The sequence below is a fragment of the Taeniopygia guttata genome, chromosome 4, assembly GCF_048771995.1.
Source record: "Taeniopygia guttata chromosome 4, bTaeGut7.mat, whole genome shotgun sequence".
NCBI lineage: Eukaryota > Metazoa > Chordata > Aves > Passeriformes > Estrildidae > Taeniopygia > Taeniopygia guttata.
Genome location: NC_133028.1, coordinates 56,427,272 through 56,449,895, shown reverse-complemented (window position 1 = coordinate 56,449,895; position 22,624 = coordinate 56,427,272). Strand labels below are relative to the sequence as shown.

The following is a 22,624-nucleotide window of genomic DNA, read 5'->3' as shown; positions in this document are numbered from 1 at the left end:
AATTTTTGGGCGATTTTCTCGGTATTTTTGGGAATTTTTTAGGAATTTTGGGGTATTTTTAAAAATTTTTGATGGTATTTATAGGGCACTTTTAGGATATTTTTGGGGTGTTTTTGGGGTGTTTTTTGGGGTGTTTTTAGGGGATTTTGGAGGGTATTTTTAGGGCATTTTTTGGATAGTTTTGGGGTATTTTGGGGTGTTTTTTGGGGTATTTTGGGGGTGTTTTGGGGATGTTTTTTGGGGTGTTTTTTGGGTTTTTTTTTGCAGCTATTCCTGGTGCAGAACAGCAACCGCAGCAGCTCCTACTGGCTGGGGGTGATGGACGCAGAGGAGTGGAAATGGCGCTGGGCCAATGGTGAAAAGCCGCAGATTGGGTAAAAAAACCCCAATTTTGGTTCAAAAAAAAAATCACAATTTTGATTAAAAAAAAAATCATCATTTTAGGCCAAAAAAAAAATCTCGTTTTTGGGAAAAAATCAGAATTTTGGGGGGGAAGAAATTTCATTTTTTGTAAGAAAAATTAATAATTTTGGGCAAAAAAAAATCTCATTTTTGGGTAAAAAAATCGCAATTTTAGGAAAAAAATCAGAATTTTGGGGAAAATAATCTCATTTTTTGTAAAAAAAGTTGCAATTTTGGGGGAAAAATCCGATTTTTGGCTGGGGGTGAGGGAGGCAGAGCAGGAGGGGAAATGGCGCTGGGGCAGCGGCGAGGAGCCGCAGATCGGGTAAAAAACCCCATTTTTGGGAAAAAAAACCCCCAATTTTGGGCAAAAAAAATCCCAATTTTGAAAAAAAAAAAACCCATCATTTTAGGGAAAAAAAAATCTTGTTTTTGAGGAAAAAAAATCAGAATTTTGGGGGAAAAATCAGAATTTTGGGGAAAAAAAAACACATTTTTTGAATAAAAAATCCTAATTTTGGGGAAAAAAAATTGCATTTTGGGCCAAAAATTTCTTCTTTTGGGCTAAAAATTTAGAAATTTGGGAAATAAAAATCAGAATTTTGTGGAAAAAAATCTCATTTTTTGTAAAAAAATTCATAATTTTGGGAAAAAAAAATCTAATTTTTGGGTTAAAAAATCGTAAGTTTGGGGAATGAAATAAGAATTTAGGGGGAAAATCAGAATTTTGGGGAAAATAATCTCATTTTTTGTAAAAAAAGTAACAATTTGGAGGAAAAAGATCAGGTTTTGGGAAAAAATCAGAATTGGTTTTTAAAATTACAATTTAGAAAAAAAAAATTACATTTTTTTGTGAAAAAATCAGATTTTTTTTCGGGGGAAAAATCGGAATGTTTTTGGGGAAAAAAAAACTGAATTTGGGGGGAAAAAAATCAGAATTTAGGGGGAATAATCTCATTTTCGTTAAGAAAAAATCAGAATTCTGGTGGAAAAAAATCTCATTTATCTGTTAAAAAATCCATAATTTTGGGCAAAAAAAAATTCCCAATTTTGAAAAAATAAAAATCATCATTTTAGGCAAAAAAAAATCTCGTTTTTGGGGAAAAAATCACATTTTTTGTACAAAAATTCATAATTTTGGGCAGAAAAGTCACATTTTTGGGCAAAAAAATCTAATTTTTGGGTCGAAATATCACAATTTTGGGGAAAAAAATCAGAATTTTGGGGAAATAATATTTTTTTTTTTTGTTAAAAAAATCTTATTTTGGGGGATAAAATAACAATTCTGGTTAAAAAAAAATCCTGATTTTGGTAAAAAAAAACTCCCACAATTTTGGGGGAAAAATCTTATTTTTGTAAAACAAAAAAAAATCTCATTTTGGGGGGAAAAAAACTCCAAATTTTTGGGAAAAAAAAATTCCAATTTTGGGGAAAAAATCAAATTTAGTTTAAAAAATTACAATTTTGGGGGGGTAAAACCCACAACTTTTTGGAAAAAAAAAATCAAGATGTCTAGGAAAAAAAATCCCATTTTTGGTAAAAATACCAAAATATTGGGGAATAAAAAATCAAATAATAATAAAAATCATGAAAATTAATTAAAACCAACAAAAAAATCCGATTTTTTTCCTTGAAAAAATGACTTTTTTTCAATTTTCACCCTTTCAATCGTTTTTTTTTTTTTTTTTTTTTTTTTTGCTGTTGCTTTAATTCCTAATTTTTATTTTTCCATTTTTTTCTACCTTTTTCCTGGAATAATTCGATTTTTTGGGTTTTTTTTTCCCAAAAAAATGCCACAAAAAATCCCCCCCCAAAAAAACCCAACAAAAAAATCCCAAAAAATAATCCCCCCAAAAAATCCCCCAAATCCCCCCAAAATTCCGATTTTTAAATAACCCCCAAACCCTCCAAAAATCCCAAATCCTCCCAAATTAACCCAAAATCCACCCAAAAAATCCAAATAGCTCCCAAAAAGCCCCAAAATATCCCAAATCACCCCAAATCTTTCCAAAATGACCCCAAAAAATGTCGAAAACCCCCAAATCCACCCAAAATAAGCCCAAATCCCCAAATCCAGCCCCAAATCCCCCCAAACAACCCCAAAACCACCCCAAAAATCCAAATACCTCCAAAAAACACCACCAAGAGATCCCAGAAAAACCCAAATCCTCCCAAATTAACCCCAAAAGGGGAAAAGGGCGGGAAACGTGAGGGGAAAATGGTGGGAAATGTGAGGGGGAAAGAGCAGGAAACTGAGGGGAAAACTGCGGGAAAAGTAAGGAGGGAAAGGGCTGGCCTTGTCACCGCACTCCCTCTCATGATTGGCCAAGATGCTGCAGGTGGGCGGTCGCAGACGCGGAACTCGCGCTCTGATTGGCCGCGCCGTTTCACCGCAGTCACTCCGTGCCGGCCAGGGCAGCGGCGGGAGCTCTGAGATGGCGGCGGCTGCGGTGGTCCCGGTGCGGCGGACGGGCGCGGAGACCCCCGGGAGGGCGGCCGGGGCTTGCCGTGGGCTCTGAGCGCAGGTACGAGGGGCGGGGAGGGCCGTGAGAGCGCTGCCGGCAGACAATGGAGAGTTTTCTCCCTCAGGGGTGGGCGGGCTGGCATCGCCCCGCACCCTGAGGGACAAAATGGAGGCGCCGCCTGAGGGCTGCGGGGTTCCCGCCTTTTTCTGGGGGGGGGGGGGGGGCAGCTCTGAGGGGGTTTGGGGGTTCCCGCCTTTTTTTGTGAGGGGGCACAGCCCTGAGGTGGTTTGGGGATGATTTGGGGGTGATTTTAGGGGTCACCCCCAATTTTGGGGGTTTGGATTGACCCCAGCTTTTAGGGGATTTGGGGTCACCCTCATTTTTAGGGGGAATTTGGGGTGACCTCAATTTTGGGGATTTGGAGTCACCCCCCCTTTTATGGAAGGATTTGGGGTCACCCCCATTTTGGGGGTTTGGGGTCATCCCAATTTTAGGGGCTTTCATTTGACCCCTCCTTTGTGAGGGGGGTTTGGGATCACTCCCATTTTTGGAGGGATTTGGGGTCACCACTATTTTTGGGAATTTGGGGTCACCCCAGTTTTGGGGTTTTGGTTCGACACCCCCCCCCCCCCCCCCCCGTTTGTGAGGGGGGTTTTGGGTCATCCCCATTTTTGGTTTTTTTTTTAGCCTGACACCCTCTTTATGGGGGATTTGGGGTCACCCCCATTTTGGGGGGATTTGGGGTCACCTCAGTTTTGGGGATTTCGGGTCACCCCCAGTTTTAGGAGATTTGGAGTCACCCCATTTTTGGGGGATTTTTTGGTCTGTGAGGATTTTGAGGTCACCCCCATTTGTGACGGGAATTTGGGGTCACCTCAATTTTTGGGAGTTTGGGGTCACCCCAGATTTGGGGGATTTTGAATGATCCCCCTTTTAGGGGGGGCTTTGGGGTCACCCCAATTTTGGGGGGATTTGGATTTAGCCACCTTTTATGGGTGGGTTTGGGGTCACCCCCTCTTTTGTGGAGCTTTTGGTCTGACCCCCCTTTTTGGGTTTTTTTTGGGGAAAAATTCCCCCTTTCTGGGTGTTTTGGGGGGCTCAAATTCCCCCTTTTGGGTTTTTTTTTGGGGTCAAACCCCCCGTTTTGGTTTTTTGGGGGTCAAACTTCCCAATTTTGTGTTTTTTGGGGGGTTTTGGGGATTTTTGTTTTTTTGGAGGGGTCAAACTCCCCCTTTTTGTTTTTTTTTTTTGAGGTCAAACCCCCCATTTTTGTTTTTTTTTTTTTTTGGGTTAAACTTCCCAATTTTGGGGATTTTTTTGGGGTGATCCCCCCTTTTTGGAGCTTTTGGGGTTTTTTTTGTGTCAAACTCCCCATTTTTGGGGTTTTTTGGGGTGACCTCCCCTTTTTGGGGCTGAAATGTGACATTTCAGGACCAAAATGTCAAATTTTGGGGCTGAAATTTGATTTTGATTCTGCATTGTGAGATTTTGGGATGAAATATGTAATTTTGGGACTGAAGTGTGAAATTTTGGGAATGAAATGTGGGATTTTGGGGCTGAAATGTGAAATTTTGAGGCCAAAAATTCAAATTTCCGGGCTGAAATGTGGGATTTTGGGTAAAATATGGGGATTTTGAGGCTGAAATATGAAGTTTTAGGAATAAAATGTGGGATTTTGGGGTGAAATGTGAGATTTTGGGAATGAAATGTGGGAATTTGGGGTGAAATGTGAAATTTTAGGAATAAAATGTGGAAAATTTGGGGCTTAAAAGTTGAATTTTGGGATGAATTGTGAAATTTTAAGGCAAAAAATTCAAGTTTTGGGGTGAAATTTGGGGTTTGGGGGGCTGAAATTTGAAATTTTTGGAACAAAATCTGGGATTTTGGGGCCAAAATGTCAAATTTTGGGACTGAAATGTGAAATTTTAGGAATAAAATGTGGGAAATTTTGGGTGAAATTTGGGGTTTTGGGCTGAAATGTGAAGTTTTAGGAATAAAATGTGGGAATTTAGGGTGAAATGTGAAATTTTGGGGCCAAAAAGTCAAATTTTTGGGGTGAAATGGGAAATTTAAAGGCTGCAATGGGAATTTTGGGGCAGAAATTTGGAATTTTGAGGCTGAAATGGGAATTTTTGTGGTGAAATGTGAATTTTGGGAATTAAATGTGGGATTTTGGGGTGAAGTTTGGGATTTTTGGAGCTAAAATTTGAAATTTTAGGAACAAAATGTGGGATTTTGAGGCCAAAAAGTCAAATTTTGGGAATGAAATGTGGGAATTTGGGGGGAAATGTGAAATTTTGGGGCCAAAAAGTCAAATTTTGGGAGTGAAATGGGAACTTTACAGGCTGCAATGGGAATTTTGGGGCAGATATTTGGGATTTTAAGACTGAAATGGGAATTTTTGGGCTAAAATGTGGGATTTTGGGAATTAAATGTGGGATTTTGGGTTGAAATTTGGGATTTTTGGAGCTGAAATTTGAAATTTTTGGAACAAAATCTGGGATTTTGGGGACAAAAATTCAAATTTTGGGAATAAAATGTAGGAATTTGGGGTGAAATGTGAAAATTTGGGGCTTAAAAGTTGAAATTTTGGGGTGAAATTTGGGATTTTAAGGCTGAAATGTGAAATTTTTGGGCCAAAAATTCCAATTTTTGGGCTGAAATGTGAAATTTTGGAAATGAAATGTGGGATTTTGGGACTTAAAAGTTGAATTTTGGGATGAATTGTGAAATTTTGAGGTGAAAAATTCAAATTTTGGGGTGAAATTTGGGATTTTAAGGCTGAAATGTGAATTTCTGTGGCCAAAAATTCAAATTTTGGGGTGAAATTTGGGATTTTTAGGCTGAAATGTGAATTTCTGAGGCTGAAATTCGATTTTTAAGACTCCAATGTGCATTTTTGAGCTGAAATGGGAATTTTTGGGCTGAAATGTGGGATTTTGGGGCCACAATGGGAATTTCTGATGCTGAAATGTGACATTTTCATGGTGAAATGGGAATTTTTGATGTGATTTTTTTCAAGCTGAAAATGTGAATTTTTGGGCAGCAATGGGAATTTTTGATGCTGAAAAGTGAATTTTTCATGGTAAAATGGGAATTTTTCATTCTGAAATGGGAATTTTTGGGGCTGAAATGTGACATTTTACAGCTGAAATGGGAATTTCTGATGCTGAAATGTGAAATTTTCGTGGTGAAATGAGAATTTTATGGCTGAAATGTAAATTTTGGGGCCACAATGGGAATTTTTGATGCTCCAATTGGAATTTTGGGACTATAATGGGAATTTTTTGGGCTGAAATGGGAATTTTTGGACACCAATGAGAATTTTCGGGCTGAAATGAGAATTTTTCATGGTGAAATGGGAATTTTTGGGGCTGAAATGTGGAATTTTGAGGCTGAAGAGGCTGAAATGTGACATTTTGGGGCTGAAAATTCCCATCTGCAATGGGAATTTCTCCATCTGTAATGTGATTTTTCCATCTAAAATATTAATTTTTCCCCCCAGGTGGCCCGGCCATGGCCTCTCCCGGCTCCTGGAGGGGCCCTGTGGGGCAATGGGGATTGGGGCTGAAATGGGAAGTTTTGGGCTCCAATGTGAATTTTTCACTATAAAATGTGATTTTTTTCAATCTAAAATGTGATTTTTCCATCTATAATTGATTTTTCACTCTCAAATTTAGTTTTTTCCCCCCAGGTGACCCGGCCATGGCCTCTCCTGGCTCCTGGAGGGGCCCTGGGGCAATGGGGATTGGGGCTGAAACGGGAAGTTTTGGGCTCCAATGTGAATTTTTCACTATAAAATGTGATTTTTTTCAATCTAAAATGTGTTTTTTCCATCTAAAATGTAATTTTTTCCCCCCAGGTGACCCGGCCATGGCCTCTCCCGGTGGTTCCCAAGTCCCAGAGTCGCTTCCGGCCCCGGCGGCCCCGGGGGAGCAGCTGAGCCCTGAGGAGCTGCAGCTGCTGGCCCGGCTGGAGGAGCAGAACCAGTCAAGAAAATTGAATATTTCATATTTTCTGTCTTTTTTGGACAAAAATTTCAGTTACAATTGATGTTGTTTGGGTTCGGAGGGAATATCTCCATTTTTTCAGTCATTTTCGGGGGAATATTTCAATTTTTTGACTCATTTTATTGGGAATATTTCCATTTTTTGAGTGATTTTAGGAAGAATATTTCCATTATTGGAGTGGTTTTAAGAGAAATATCTCCAATTTTGGGAGAATATCTCCAATTTTGGGGAAATATCTCCATTTTGGTTGGAATATCTTCATTTTAAAGTGACTATCTCCATGTTTCAGTGGAATATTTCCATTTTTGGATGAATATCTCAATTTTGAGTTGAATTATCTCCATTTTTGGGTGGAATATTTCCATTTTAGGTGAATTACCGCCATTTTTAGTTGAAATATTTCCAATTTTTGGGGTAATATCTCAATTTTTGGGTGAATATCTCCATTTTTAGTTGATTTATCTCCATTTTTGGGTGGAATATTTCCATTTTTTGGGTTAATATCTCCATTTATGGTTGGAATATCTCAATTTTTGGGTGAATATTTCCATTTTTGGATGAATATTTCCATTTTTGGAGATATTGGAGTTGCGGCCAAGCTGGAGGAGCAGAACCGGTCAGAAAAATGGAATATTTGATATTTTCTGCACTTCTTTGGGGCAAAAATTAGATTTCCTGGAGGTTTGGAGCAAGAGATCCATTTCTGGGGAAAATATCTCAATTTTTTCGGTCATTTTTAGGGGAATATTTAAATTTTTTTTGCCATTTTATTGGGAATATTTCCATTTCCATTTTTTGAGCCATTTTTGGGGCATATTTCCACATTTAGGGAAGAATATTTCCATTTTTAGGTGAATTATCTTCATTTTCGGGGTGATATCTCAATTGCTACGTGGAATATTTCCATTTTTGGGTCAATATTTCCATTTTTAGGTGGAATAGCTCCATTTTGGGCTGGAATATCTCAATTTTTGGGAGAATATCTCTATTTTTGGATGAATATTTCCATTTTTGGAGATATTGGAGTTGTGGCAAAGTTGGAGGAGCAGAACCAGTCAGAAAAATGGAATATTTGATATTTTCTGTCTTTTTTTGGGGCAAAAATTTCAGTTAAAATTGATGTTCTTTGGGTTTGGAGCAAGAGATCCATTTTTGGGGAGAATATCTCAAATTTTCGGGGAATGCCTCCATTTTTTGACCCATTTTTGGGTGGAATATTTCCATTTTTTGGGTGAATATCTCCATTTTTCATTGATTTATCTCCATTTTTGGGTGGAATATTTCCATTTTTGGGATAATATTTCTATTTTTAGGTGAATTTTCTCCATTTTTGGATGAATATCTCCATTTTCGGGTAAATATCTTCATTTTTGGGTGGAATATCTCCATTTATGGGTGAATATCTCCATTTTTAGGTGAATTATCTCAGTTTTTGGGTGAATTTCTAAATTTTTGGGTGAATATCTCCATTTTTGTCTGGAATATTTCCATTTTTGGGTGACTATCTCCATTTTTGGCAAGAATATTTCCATTTTTAGGTGAATTATCTCCATTTTTGGGTGAATATTTACATTTTTGGGTGAATATCTCCATTTTTGGCTGGAATATTTCCATTTTTAGGTGACTTGTCTCTATTTTTGGGTGAATATTTCCATTTTTGGAGATATTGGAGTTCTGGCCAAGCTGGAGGAGCAGAACCAGTCAGCAAAAAGGGAATTTTTAATATTTTCTGCATTTTTCTGGGGCAAAAAATTGGAGTTAAAATGGATTTCCTGGGGGTTTTGGGCAAGAGATCCATTTCTGGGGAGAATATCTCAATTTTTGGGGTAATTTTCGGGGGAATATTTCCATTTTTTGACCCAGTTTTTGGGGAATATCATCATTTTTAGTTGAATTTTCTCAATTTTTAGGTGAATATCTCAAATTTTGGGGAATATTTCCATTTTAGGTGGAATATCTATTTATGGGTGAATATTTCCATTATGGGGGAGAATAGCTCAATTTTTAGATGAGTATCTCCATTTTTAGTTGAATTATCTCAATTTTTGGGGAAATATCTCCATTTTAGTTGGAATACCTCCATTTTAAAGTGAATATTTCCATGTTTCAGTGGAATATCTCCATTTTGGTGTGAATATCTCCATTTTTAGTTGAAAGATTTCCAATTTTGGGTGAATATCTCAATTTTTGGATGCAATATCTCCATTTTTAGGATAATTATCTCCATTTTTGGGAGAATATCTCAATTTTTGGATGAATACCTCCATTTTTAGGTGAATTATCTCAATTTTTAGGTGAATATTTCCATTTTTGGGTGAATATCTCCATTTTTGGGTCAATATTGCCATTTTTGGGTGGAATATCTCCATCTTTGGGCAAATATCTCCATTTTTGGCTGAATATCTCCAATTTTAGTTGATTTATCTCCATTTTTAGGTGAATGATCTCCATTTTTGGCTGGAATATCTCAATTTTTAGTTGATCTATCTCCATTTTTGGGTGAATATCTCCATTTTTTGGTCACTGCAATCTCCTTTGGGCACATTTTGGTTCAGTTTGGGTCAGTTTTGGGTGAATTTTTGGTCAGCTTTGGGTCAGTTTCAGGTGAGTTTTAGGTCAGTTTGGCTTCAGCTTTGGGTGAATTTTGTGAGTTTTCGTGGAATTTTGGGTGAGCATTGGGTCAGTTTTGGCGTTTCAGGTGTTTTGGAGTTTCAGGTGAATTTTGGGTGAGTTTTGGCTGAGTTTCAGGTGAATTTTGGGTCAGTTTTTGCTAAGTTTTTGGTGAATTTTGGGTGAGTTTTGGGTTAGTGTTGGGTTAATTTTGGGTCAGTTTCAGTTGAGTTTTGAATGAGTTCTGGGTCAGTTTTGGCTGAGTTTCAGGTGAATTTTGGGTCAGTTTCAGTTGAATTTCAGCTGACTTTGTGCTCCGCAGGCTGCTGGAGGCCGACTCCAAGTCACTGTGCTCGGTGAATGGCGCGCGCCGTGCCAGTGCCTCCTCGCCCGGCCCCGGCTCCTTGGCCCTGTCTCAACTCGGGCCCCTGGAGGAGGAGACCTGGAGCCTCTGGGGCCGCATTGTCAGCGACTGGGATGAGTGGAGGAAGGAGAAGGAGAAGCTGCTCAAGGTGATTTTGGGGTGAATTTGTTGGGTTTTGGGGTGAATTTGTCCAGTTTGTCGGGTTTTGGGGTGAATTTGTTGGGTTTTGGTATGGAATTTTTCCAGTTTGTTGGGTTTTGGGGTGGGTTTGTCCAGTTTGTTGGGTTTTGGGATGGATTTTTGTCCAGTTTGTTGGGTTTTGGGTTGAATTTGTTCAGTTTTGGGGTGTGTTTGTCCAGTTTGTTGGGTTTTGGGGTGAGTTTCTCATTTGTTGTGTATTGGGGTGGATTTGTCCAGTGCGATGAGTTTTGGGATGGAGTTTTTCCAGTTGGTTGGGTTTTGGGGTGAATTTGTCCTGTTTGTTTGGTTTTGGGTTGGATTTGTCCCATTTCTTTAGTTTAAGAGTGGCTTTGTTGAGTTTGTTGGGTTTGGGGATGGATTTGTCCCAATTATTTAGTTTAAGAGTGGCTTTGTTGAGTTTGTTGGTTTTTAGGGTGGCTTTGTCCAGTTTGATGTGTTTTGGCGTGGGTTTGTCCAGTTTGTCGTGTTTAGGGGTGGGTTTGTCCAGTCAGTTGGGTTTTGAGATGGATTTTTGTACAATTTATTGGGTTTTGGGGTGGCTGTGTCCAGTTTGTTGGATTTTGGGGTGGAATTGTCCAATTTATTGGATTTTGGGGTGGATTTTTTCCAGTTTGTTCAGTTTTAGGATGGAGTTTTTTCCAGTTTGTTGGGTTTTGTGGTGGATTTCTCCATTTTGTTGTGTTTTAGGGGTGGAATTGTCCCATGGGATGAGTTTTGGGGTGGCTGTGTCCAGTTTGTTGGGTTTGGGGGTAGAATTGTCCATTTTGTCATGTTTTGGGGTGGATTTCTCCAGTGGGATAAGTTTTGGGATGGATTTTTGTCCAGCTTGTTGGGTTTTGGATTAGAATCCAATTTTATGGGTTTTGGGATGGATTTGTTCAGTGGGATGAGTTTTGGGATGGATTTCTGTCCAGTTTGTTGTGTTTTGGGGTGAGTTTGTTGAGTTTGTTGGGTTTGGGGGTGGGTTTGTCCATTCTTTTGTGTTTTGGGATGAATTTTTGTCCAGTTTGTTGGATTTTTGGTGGATTTGCCCAAAAGAGTTCTGTTTTGGGGTAGAATTGTGCAATTTGTTGGGTTTTGGAGTGGGTTTGTCCAGTTTGTTGGGTTTTAGGGTGAGTTTGTCCCAAAGAGTTGCGTTTTGGGGTGAATTTGTCCGGTTTGTTGTGTTTTAGGGTGGATTTGTTGAGTTTATTGGATTTTGGCATAGAATTGTCCAATTTGTCGTGTTTTGTGATGGAATTGTCAAATTTGTTGTGTTTTGGGGTGGGTTTGTCCAGTGGGATGAGTTTTGGGATGGATTTTTACCCAGCTTATCGTGTTTTGGCATAGATTTCTGCATTTTGTTGTGTTTTGGGGTGAATTTGTCCAATTTATTGGTTTTTGGGGTGATTTTGTCCAATTTTTCTTGCTTTGGAGTGGATTTGTCCAGTGGGTTGAGTTTTGGGATGGGTTTTTGTCCAATTTGTTGTGTTTTGGGGTGGCTTTGTCCAGTTTGTTGGGTTTTGGGGTGAATTTGTCCAGTTTGTCGTGTTTTGGGGTGGCTTTGTCCAGTTTGTTGGGTTTTGGGGTGAATTTGTCCAATTTGTCGTGTTTTGGGGTGGCTTTGTCCAGTTTGTTGGGTTTTGGGGTGAATTTGTCCAGTTTGTCGTGTTTTGGGGTGGCTTTGTCCAGTTTGTTGGGTTTTGGGTTGGATTTCTCCATTTTGTTGTGTTTTGGAGTGGATTTGTCCAGTTTGTTGGGATTTGGGGTGGATTTTTGTCAGGTTTGTTGGGTTTTGGGGTGGAATTGTGCAGTTTGTTGAATTTTGGGATGGATTTACCCAATTTTTGGGGTTTTGGGGTGGATTTCTCCAGATTTTGGGATGGATTTATCCAATTTATTTGGTTTTTCGGTTGATTTTTTCTCCAATTTGTTGAGTTTTGGGATGGGTTTGTCCAACAGGAGGACACGGCTTGGGTCAGGATTTGACCATCCCACATTTGGGGTGACCATGACCCCACTGACCCCGACCACTGACCCCTGACCCCACTGACCCCAGCAGCTGATCCCAAAGGGGATCCTGCAGCACTTCTGGGCCACCGCGGTGCCAGGAGCAGGGACAGTGGGGTGTGGGGTCACCATTGGGGTATGGGGTCGTATTTGGGATTTGGGGTCATATTTGGGGTCAAGTTTGGGATTTGGGGTGACATTTAGGGTCACGTTTGGAGTCCCCAGGAGCTGATCCCAAAGGGGATCCTGCAGCACTCCTGGGCCATCGTGTGGCAGCTGCAGATCTGAGGTGACATTTGGGGTCAATGGGATGAGTTTAGGATCATGTTTGGGGTTTGGGGTGACGTTTGGGGTCACATTTAGGGTCACATTTGGGGTCTGTGTGTCCCCAGGAGCTGATCCAAAAAGGGATCCCACAGCACTTTGGGGCCACCGTGGTGCCAGGAGTAGGGACAATGAGATTTTGGGTCATGTTTGGGGTGACATTTGGGATTTGGGGTCCCATTTGGGGTGACATTTGGGGTCGGTGTGTCCCCAGGAGCTGATCCCAATTTGGATCCTGCAGCACTTCTGGGCCACCGTGGTGCCAGGAGTAGGGACAGTGGGGTGTGGGGTCGGGTTTGGGATCAGGTTTGGGGTTTGGGGTCACGTTTGGGGTTTGGGGTCATGCTTGGGGTCATGTTTGGGGTTTGGGGTGACATTTGGGGTCAGGTTTGGGGTCTGTGTCCCCAGGAGCTGATCCCAGAGGGGATCCTGCCCCATTTCCAGGCCATCGTGTGGCAGCGGCTGTACCCTGGGGCAGCAGATTTGGGGACAGCGACTTTGGGGCCATGTTTAGGATCCTGTTATGGGTTTGGGGTGACATTTGGGTGACACTGGGGTGACACTGGTGTCCCCAGGAGCTGATCCGCAAGGGGATCCCGCAGCAGTTCCGGGCCGTGGTGTGGCAGCGGCTGTGCCCTGGGGCAGCATGGACAGTGGGGTTTGGGGTCAGGTTTGGGATTTGGTGTGACATTTGGGGTGACATTGGTGACCCTGGGGTGACACTGGGGTGACACTGGTGTCCCCGTGTCCCCAGGAGCTGATCCGCAAGGGGATCCCGCAGCAGTTCCGCGCCGCGGGGTGGCAGCGGCTCTGTGGCGCGGCTGAACTGCCGCTCAAGGCGCGCTACCCGGAGCTGCTGTGGGTGTCGTCGCCCTGCGAGCGCCTGATCTGCCGCAACTTTGCCCGCACCTACCCCGAGCACACCCTCTTCAGCGGGCAGCGCAGCCTGGGCCAGCAGGTGCTCTTCAACGTCAGGAAGGTGACATGGGGACAGGGGGACACTGGGGACATCGGGGGCATTGGGGGCATTGGGGACACTGGGGGCACTGGGGACATGGGGACATGGGGACATGGGGACAGTGGAGACATGGGGACATGGGGACATTGGGGGCATTGGGGGCACTGGGGACATTGGGGACATTGGGGACATGGGGACATCAGGGACATTGGGGGCATTGGGGACATGGGGACATCAGGGACATTGGGGGCATTGGGGACATTGGGGACATGGGGACATTGGGGACACTGGGGACATTGGGGACATGGGAACATTGGGGGCATTGGGGACAGTGGGGACATTGGGGACATGGGGACATTGGGGGCATTGGGGACAGTGGGGACATTGGGGACATGGGGACATGGGGATATTGGGGGCACTGGGGACATTGGGGGCATTGGGAACACTGGGGGCATTGGGGACATGGGGACATTGGGGGCATTGGGGACATTGGGGACATGGGGACGCTGCCAGGTGTGGGACAGGGACAGGAGGTGCTCTTCAACGTCATGAAGGTGACATGGGGACAGGGGGACATGGGGACATCGGGGACATTGGGGACAGGGGGAAATTGGGGACATCTCCAGGGGTGGCACTGGGACAGGGCCAGGAGATGTTCTTCAATGTCACGAAGGTGACACCATGGGGACATTGGGGACATCTCCAGGGGCCAGCCCAGCCTGGGCCAGCAGGTGCTCTTCAACGTCATGAAGGTGACATGGGGACACCTGGGACACTGCCAGGGGTGGGACAGGGCCAGGGCCAGGAGGTGCTCTTCAATGTCATGAAGGTGACACCATGGGGACATGGGGACATTGGGGACACTGGGGACATCTCCAGGGGTGGCACTGGGACAAGGCCAGGAGATGCTCTTCAATGTCATGAAGGTGACACAGGGACATGGGGACATTTGGGACACTGGCGACATCTCCAGGGGTGGCACTGGGACATGGAGCTGGGGTGGGACAGGGCCAGGAGATGGTCCAGGAGATGTTCTTCAGCATCATGAAGGTGGCAGCTGGGGACATTGGGACACTGGGGACACCTGGGACACTGCCAGGGGTGGCACTGGGACAGAGGTGGGACAGGAGATGTCCCTCAGTGTCCCCAGATCCCTGAGCTGTCCCTCAGATGTGCCTCAGTGTCCCTGGTGGCTGAGGTGGCCCTGAGGTGTTCCCCAGGGTTCCTCAGGGTCCCTCATGGTTTCTCAGGGTCCCTGAGATGTCCCTCAGGCGTTCCTCCGGGTTCATGAGATGTTCCTGAAATGTTCCTCAAGGTTCCTAAGGGACCTAGTCCCTTAGGTCTGGGACTTATCTCTCGATGTTCCGATTTTTGGAAGTCAGCTCCCCGCTCAGGGCCACAGGACCCTGAGCAAAACATCGGCTCTTTTCCCTGGGAAAGAAAACTCACCAGTCCAGGTTCCTGATGTCAGTTTGTAGGGCTCCCCTGGGACTGTCAGGGCAGCAATAATATGAGGTGGGGGCATCTCCTGTCTGGGACTTATCCTTCGATATTCAGATTTTTTGCAGTCAGCTGCCCGCTCCGGTTCACACGACCCGGAGCACAAAAATCCGCTCTTTTCCCTGAGAAAGAAAACTCACCTGCCCAGATTCCTGATGTCAGTTTGTAGGGCTCCCCTGGGACTCTCAGGGCAGCACAAGTATGAGGTGGGGGAAGCCCCTGTCTGGGACTTATCCTTCGATGTTCCGATTTTTTTCAGTCAGCTGCCCGCTCAGGGCCACAGGACTCGGAGGACAAACATCGCCTCTTTTCCCTGGGAAAGAAAACTCACCAGTCCAGGTTCCTGATGTCAGTTTGTAGGGCTCCCCTGGGACTGCCAGGGAACCACAATTATGTGGTGGGGGCAGCTCCTGTCTGGGACTTATCCTTCAAAGTTCCAAAATTTTGCAATCAGCTGCCCGCTCAGGGCCACAGTACCCTGAGCAAAAAAATCAGCTCCTTTCCCAGGGAAAGAAAACTCACCAGTCCAGGTTCCTTATGTCAGTTTTTGGAGCTCCCCTGGGACTCTCAGGGCAGCAAAAATATGAGGTGGGGGCAGCTCCTGTCTGGGACTTGTCCTTCGATGTTCCGATATTTTGGCGTCAGCTGCCCGCTCAGGGCCACAGGACCCTGAGCACAAACATCGGCTGTTTACCCTGGGAAAGAAAACTCACCAGTCCAGGTTCCTGATGTGAGTTTGTAGGGCTCCCCTGGGACTGTCAGGGCAGCACAAGTATGAGGTGGGGGCAGCTCTTGTCTGGCAATTATCCTTCGATGTTCCGACTTTTTGCAGTCAGCTGCCCGCTAAGGGCCACAGGACCCTGAGCACAAACATCGCCTCTTTTCCCTGGGAAAGAAAACTCACCAGTCCAGGTTCCTGATGTCAGTTTGTAGGGCTCCCCTGGGACTGTCAGGGCAGCACAAGTATGAGGTAAGGGCAGCTCCTGTCTGGGACTTATCCTTTGATGTTCCGATTTTTTGCAGTCAGCTGCCCGCTCACGACCACAGGACCCTGAGCACAAAAATCCGCTTATTTCTCTGGGAAAGAAGACTCACCAGTCCAGGTTCCTGATGTCAGTTTGTAGAGATCCCCTGGGACTCTAAGGGCAACACAAGTATGAGGTGGAGAAAGCTCCTGTCCGGGACTTATCCTTCGATGTTCGGATTTTTTGCAGTCAGCTGCCCGCTCAGGGCGACAAGGCCCTGAGCAAAAACATCGGCTCTTTTGCCAGGGAAAGAAAACTCACCTGTCCAGCTTCCTGATGTCAATTTTTAGGGCTCCCCTGGGACTGTCAGGGAAGCAGAAGTATGAGTTGGGGGAAGCTCCTGTCTGGGATTATCCGTCGATGTTCGGATATTTTGCAGTCAGCTGCCCGCCCAGGGCCACAGGACTCGGAGCACAAACATCAGCTTTTTTCCCTGGGAAAGAAAACTCACCAGTCCAGGTTCCCGATGTCAGTTTGTAGAGCTCCCCTGGGACTCTCAGGGCAGCACAAGTATTATGTACGGGCAGCTCATTTCTGGCTCTTATCTCTCGATGATCCGATTTTATGCAAAGAGCTGCCCGCTCATGTCCACAGGACCCTGAGCACAAACATCGACTCTTTTCCCTGGGAAAGAAAACTCACCCGTCCACGTTCCTGATGTCAGTTTGTAGGGCTCCCCTGGGACTGTCAGGGCAGCACAAGTATGAGGTGGGGGAAGCTCCTATCCGGGACTTATCCTTTGATGTTCAGATTTTTGCAGTCAGCTGCCGGCTCAGGGCCACAGGACTCGGAGCGCAAACATCGGCTCTTCTGCCAGGGAAAGAACATTCACCAGTCCAGGTTCCTGATGTCAGTTTGTAGGGCTCCCCTGGGACTGTCAGGGCAGCACAAGTATGAGGTGGGGGAAGCTCCTCTCTGGGAATTATGCTTCAATGTTCGGATTTTTTTCAGTCAGCTCCCCGCTCATGTCCGCATGACCCTGAGCAAAACATCGGCTAATTTCCCTGGGAAAGAAAACTCACCAGTCCAGGTTCCTGATGTCAGTTTGTAGGGATCCCCTGGGACTCTCAGGGCAGCACAAGTATGAGGTGGGGGCAGCTCCTGTCTGGGACTTCTCTATCAACGTTCTGATTTTTTGAAGTCAGCTCACCGCCCAGTGCCACAGGACCCCGAGCAAAACATAAGCTCTTTTGCCAGGGAAAGAAAACTCACCAGTCCAGGTTCCTGATGTCAGTTTGTGGGGCTCCCCTGGGACTGTCAGGGCAGCACAAGTATGAGGTGGGGGCAGCTCCTGTCTGGGAATTATGCTTCAATGTTCGGATTTTTTTCAGTCAGCTTCCCGCTCATATTCACAGGACCCTGAATAAAACATCGCCTGATTTCCCTGGGAAAGAAAACTCACCAGTCCAGGTTCCGGATGTCAGTTTGTAGTGATCCCCTGGGACTCTCAGGGCAGCACAAGTATGAGGTGGGGGCAGCTCCTGTCTGGGACTTATCCTTCGATGTTCGGATTTTTTGCAGTCAGCTACCCGCTCAGGGCCACAGGACCCTGAGCAAAAACATCGGCTCTTTTGCCTGGGAAAGAAAACTCACCAGTCCTGGTTCCTGATGTCAGTTTGTAGGGCTCCCCTGGGACTGTGAGGGCAGCACAAGTATGAGGTGGGGGCAGCTCCTGTCTGGGACTTCTCTCTCAATGTTCTGATTTTTTGAAGTCAGCTCACCGCCCAGTACCACAGAACCCCGAGCAAAAGATCAGCTCTTTTCCCTGGGAAAGAAAACTCATCAGTCCAGGTTCCTGATGTCAGTTTGTAGGGCTCCCCTGGGACTCTCAGGGCAGCACAAGTATGAGGTGGGGGCAGCTCCTGTCTGGACTTATCTCTCGATGTTCCGATTTTTTGCAGCCAGCTGCCCGCTCAGGGCCACAGGACCCGGAGCACAAACATCGGATCTTTTCCCTGGGAAAGAAAACTCACCAGTCCAGCTTCCTGATGTCATTTTGTAGGGCTCCCCTGGGACTGTCAGGGCAGCACAAGTATAAGGTGGGGGAAGCTCCTGTCTGGGACTTATCTCTCGATGTTCCGATTTTTTTCAGTCAGCTGCCCGCTCAGGTCCACATGGCCCGTAGCACAAACATCGGCTGTTTTCCCTGGGAAAGAAAACTCACCAGTCCAGGTTCCTGATGTCAGTTTGTAGGGCTCCCCTGGGACTGTCAGGGCAGCAGAAGTATGAGGTGGGGGAAGCTCCTGTCTGGGAATTATGCTTCAATGTTCGGATTTTTTTCAGTCAGCTCCCCGCTCATGTTCACAGGACCCTGAGCAAAACATCGGCTGATTTCCCTGGGAAATAAAACTCACAAGTCCAGGTTCCTGATATCAGTTTGTAGGGATCCCCTGGGACTGTCAGGGCAGTACAAGTATGAGGTGGGGCAGCTCCTGTCTGGGACTTACCCTTCGATGTTCGGATTTTTTGCAGTCAGCTCCCCGCTCAGGGCCACAGGACCCTGAGCAAAAACATCAGCTCTTTTGCCAGGCAAAGAAATCTCACCTGTCCAGGTTCCTGATGTCAGTTTGTAGGGCTCCCCTGGGACTGTCAGGGCAGCACAAGTATGAGGTGGGGGCAGCTCCTGTCTGGGACTTATCTCTCGATGTTCCGATTTTTTGCAGTGAGCTGCCCACTAAAGGCCACAGGACTCGGAGCACAAACATCGGCTCTTTTGCCTGGGAAAGAAAACTCACCAGTCCAGGTTCCTGATGTCAGTTTGTAGGGTGTCGGAATCTGTGGTTATTCGTGATTCCGAGATTGTAGAAAGTCTCTGTCTTTCTGCCCCGTTGCCAAAGAAGAAGCCATAGTTCGTCTGTGCTGGTTTCAAGGTTGTTTTTTTTTGCTTATCTATAACATGTTCTGCTGCCCTGCCGCTGGTCTGTCCTGCAGGGCAGCGTGCGGGGCTCTGCACCTCAGTGGGATGGTAGAAACATTATATACCAGAAATTACGTGTACTATATTTACAATAATGTGCCAATATCTATCATCTACGTTGAACAGTGTGTCCCCAGCCTAAACTAATAGAAAAATGCCAACATCACCAAGAACATGGAGGTAAGGAAGAAGAAGGAGGAAGAACAGGATCAGGTCCACTTTCCTCCATCTTAGAACTCCTGATCCCCCTGTACAAAGTAAAACCCCCCTGTACAGGTGTTAAAACCCCCCTGTACAATACTAAAAAATTTTACCCTCTAATTTGTGACTACTTTTACTATATCATCTAACCCTCTGTGACTACTTGTTCCACCTTTAAAGTTGGTAATTCATTCCATGGTTCAAACTCAAAATCACAGCTGTTTTCAGCTGCTTGCCAGGGTCTAAAATGCTTCTGACCAAGGCCTGGAACCTCTAAAAATGTCTGAGGGATATTTTGAGTTCTGACATCTCCCCTCTCTGTTTGAACCAGAAACACCCGCTTTATCATGCTGTTCAAGGTCTTTCAAATACACACGAAAATGCATGGTAGAACAAGCAGAAGAACTACAAGTCCTATAAGAATATAAAATACTATTTTCAAAAGTTCTTTCCACAATGGTGAGATATCAAAAAAGCTAAACAAATCATCCCATCAGGACCCTGTAACTTTGTTCAATTTGCTAATACTACTTTGTATTTGTTTTATATTTTTATGAATAGATTTTGAATGATCGGACAAGTTCATGCAGCACATTCCCTCAAATTCCTCACATCCGTGCCCATGTGTCAGCAGCAAATAATCAATTGCCGCCCTGTTTTGAAGCACTGCTTGCCTTGCACTGTTGATGTCTGTTAACATGTCACTCAGTGCAAACGAAATGGCACGACTGTGTTTCCTCAACCAACATGCTATATGATCCAATTGTGTCAAGGCCGCCCCTGATGCTGCTTGGGGTGAGAAAATTGCTACTGCAATTCTCCGAGACTTGTCCCAGGTAGAAACATCATCATCATAATTTGGACTATATTGTTCTAGGGATCCTTTCCTTTTTGAATCAAGAACACCTCTTTGACAACTTTGTCCATGGTCTGCCTCATGCACTGAGGCAAGGACAGCACAAACATCAGAAGAATTACAATACCTTATAATTACATACAACTATTTTCAAAATCTCTTTTCTACAACTGTGAAAGGTGAAACAAATTGAACACACCATCTACTTATGATTTAATTTTTCTCCAGGTGTGTTTGGTCCTCTGATACCTCTTTAAATTTTCACTCGTGTGTCCATGTGTTTACAATAGATGTTCAATTACTGTTTTGTTCTCATTTTTCACTGCTAGCTAACAAATCATTCGATGCAAAAGAAATGACATGGGCATCTTTACTCTGCCCACAACCTCTTTTGATCCAACTGCACCAAGGCTCTTTTTGATGCCACCTGCTGTGAAAGCAGAACCACTCAGTTTTCCCGAGCCTTTTTTCTTGGTATTAACATTATCATTGTCACAATTTGGATCATTTCATTCATCAGATTTTTTTCTCCTTGCTCTCTTATCAAGGTCATGCTGTGTGTTAACAAAAGATCTTTCAATGCTGCATGGACCACCCTTGATTTTTGCAGGGATAGCAGGCCAAATTCTGTCCCCGCAAATGAAAAACATTCCCTTTGGTAAAGTGGCTGGATGTTGAAAGGATGGTTTGCTTGTCATTTTGGTATGATTGCACCAAGATGACGCATTTTTATAAAAAGGCTGATTCGGAGTGACATCTATTGTATGATTATCTGTCTTTGCCACTCCTGATGAATTAAATTTGAAGCACCATTTCATTTTTGTTGACCCAAAAATGTCCAAATCCAGAGGTTCAAAGTGAGCCACAGGAAGGAATTGTGTCCAAACATGTCATCCCTCCACAGGGTCTGAAAGAAACTTCAGAACCCCTGGAAGGATGTCCCCTGGGACTGACCATCCCTCCACTGGCCCACCTACCAAGCATGTTGAAAATGGTTTCTCTGGTTTCGAATGGGTCAGGCAAATGCTGTTCAGACCAGCTGCTTTTGCCAAAGTCTCCCACACTTTTTCCCTGGGTTGTCTCATGGGAAAATTTGTCCTGTTGCCCAAGGCAACAGGTGAAAGAATGAAGCACATGAACACTATCTGTCTGAATCCCATGTCCATGTCCCCACCCTCTGTGAGAAACCCCGCAATGCAGCAACACCCAAACAACACTTGATTTCTCAGAAAAAACCCCAAGTCTCTGGGTGATCAATCGTTGTCCGACGAGACGTCTGCAGCGTTGTTGTCTGCCTTCGTCTGCGTGCTTGCTTCTCTGCTTCTCGGGTCTACGTCCACTGGCGTCTGCACCCGATAAGGTTACATGTGCTTTGCTGGCATTCACTTCAGTCCTCGTCCTATAGAAACACAAGCGAAACCCTCGCCCCAAGTTATTAATGTAAATGAACCTTCAATCTGTCCTGACTCTGGGTTTCTGATCAAATCAAAAGGATTTTCCCTTAGTTTTTCCTGTGGGTTGTTTGTAACATATCTGACAATTAGTAGAGTGGGCTTTGAGAAAAAACCATTTAAAAAATTCAACACATTTGTTCAACCCTGCCTCCTCCCTTTTCTTTCTATTCAAGTGGATTTCAGGGTGTGATGTGTTCTTTGCTTGCTTGACCTGAGGGAGAATGAAGAATATTGAAAATATGTTTGACTCTCTGTTTTTTCAAAAATTTGTCAAGCACCTTGCTTGTGTAAATTGGACCATTATCTGTTTCTATTTCTTGTTGCACTCCTAATGATGTAAATGCTTATAAAAAATGTTTGCAGGTATGTTCTGTGATCTCCCCTGTATATAATGATGCAAAAATCGCCTCTGAAAATGTATCAATTGAAATACGGATATTTTCGAGCCTCTCAAAAGATGGGTATTTTGTGACATCAACTTGCCACAGCTGAAGGCTTTTACAAACCTTTCAGATCGACCACTCCTGTAAATACAGGAGACTGCACAAACTGGCTCTCTGGCAAGCAGATTTCCTTTGTCTGACTTTCAGAAGGGTGAAAGGTTCCCATCAATGCCTGTGCATTTTTGTGAAAACATGCATGGCTCAATTTTGCCTGCTCAAAAATGTCTGGCAGTGTCTGCAAGATGGGCATTGTGAGCCTATCTACATGAGCATTCTCTTTTACTAAAAACCTCGGAGGTGAAGAATGCACTCTGATGTGTTTATTAATGTTCTCTGTTTTTCTAGGATTATTTTCATGCATAATAGATATGAATATAAAATTTCCTTGTCTGTATGTTTTAAAAGCAATTTCTCTAATTGTTTGACCACATTTGCAACATACACTGAACTTGTGATCAGATTGAGGGTTTCTGAAATAACTGAAAAACCCTGACTATTGTTACCAATTTTTCAACTTGTGGTGAACTTTGTACCATTTTGATACCTGATTCCCATTTCCCTGTTTTTTTTTTTTTTATTTTTCCATGTGACCACTGATTTGTGAGTTTTTTCCCAAACCATCAGTGAATACTGTCATTTCTTCCATTGGTTCTTGGCTTCTTTTTTGTTTTTTCCCTGAAACTCACTTTTACATTTAACATTTTGTGTGTTGGAAAACGAACTGTGCGAACTTCTGAATGCCCTAACAACGTGATTGAAAAATCTTGCGAATTTGGATTGTCCACTCAAAATATTTCTTCTTTAAATGTAAATGAATGATTAAGAAATCTTAGCCTGACATTGTCAGCAATCTGGTCTCTGCCACAATAATGATCTGAGCTCCCATCTCTAAATCTGTAAGAATT

At 44.1% G+C, this 22,624-nt stretch overlaps 1 protein-coding gene across 4 annotated transcripts; it reads left to right on the top strand.

The window, feature by feature from the left end:
• Positions 1-396: 396 nt before the first annotated feature.
• LOC115493508 (EVI5-like protein) lies at positions 397-22,364 on the top strand. 4 transcript variants are annotated; one of them, XM_072928626.1, is made up of 6 exons: positions 397-2,927; positions 8,191-8,231; positions 9,810-9,999; positions 13,120-13,344; positions 15,083-17,887; positions 18,512-22,364. In XM_072928626.1, exons 2-5 carry the CDS (start codon positions 8,212-8,214, stop codon positions 15,494-15,496), a joined length of 849 nt encoding a protein of 282 aa, XP_072784727.1. In that variant the 5' UTR covers positions 397-2,927; positions 8,191-8,211; the 3' UTR covers positions 15,497-17,887; positions 18,512-22,364. The 4 variants fall into 4 exon arrangements, with proteins under 4 accessions (XP_072784727.1, XP_072784725.1, XP_072784726.1 ...); XM_072928624.1 differs by having other exon boundaries at positions 401-2,927; positions 6,730-8,231; XM_072928625.1 differs by having other exon boundaries at positions 401-2,927; positions 6,562-8,231.
• The last annotated feature ends 260 nt before the right edge of the window (positions 22,365-22,624 follow it).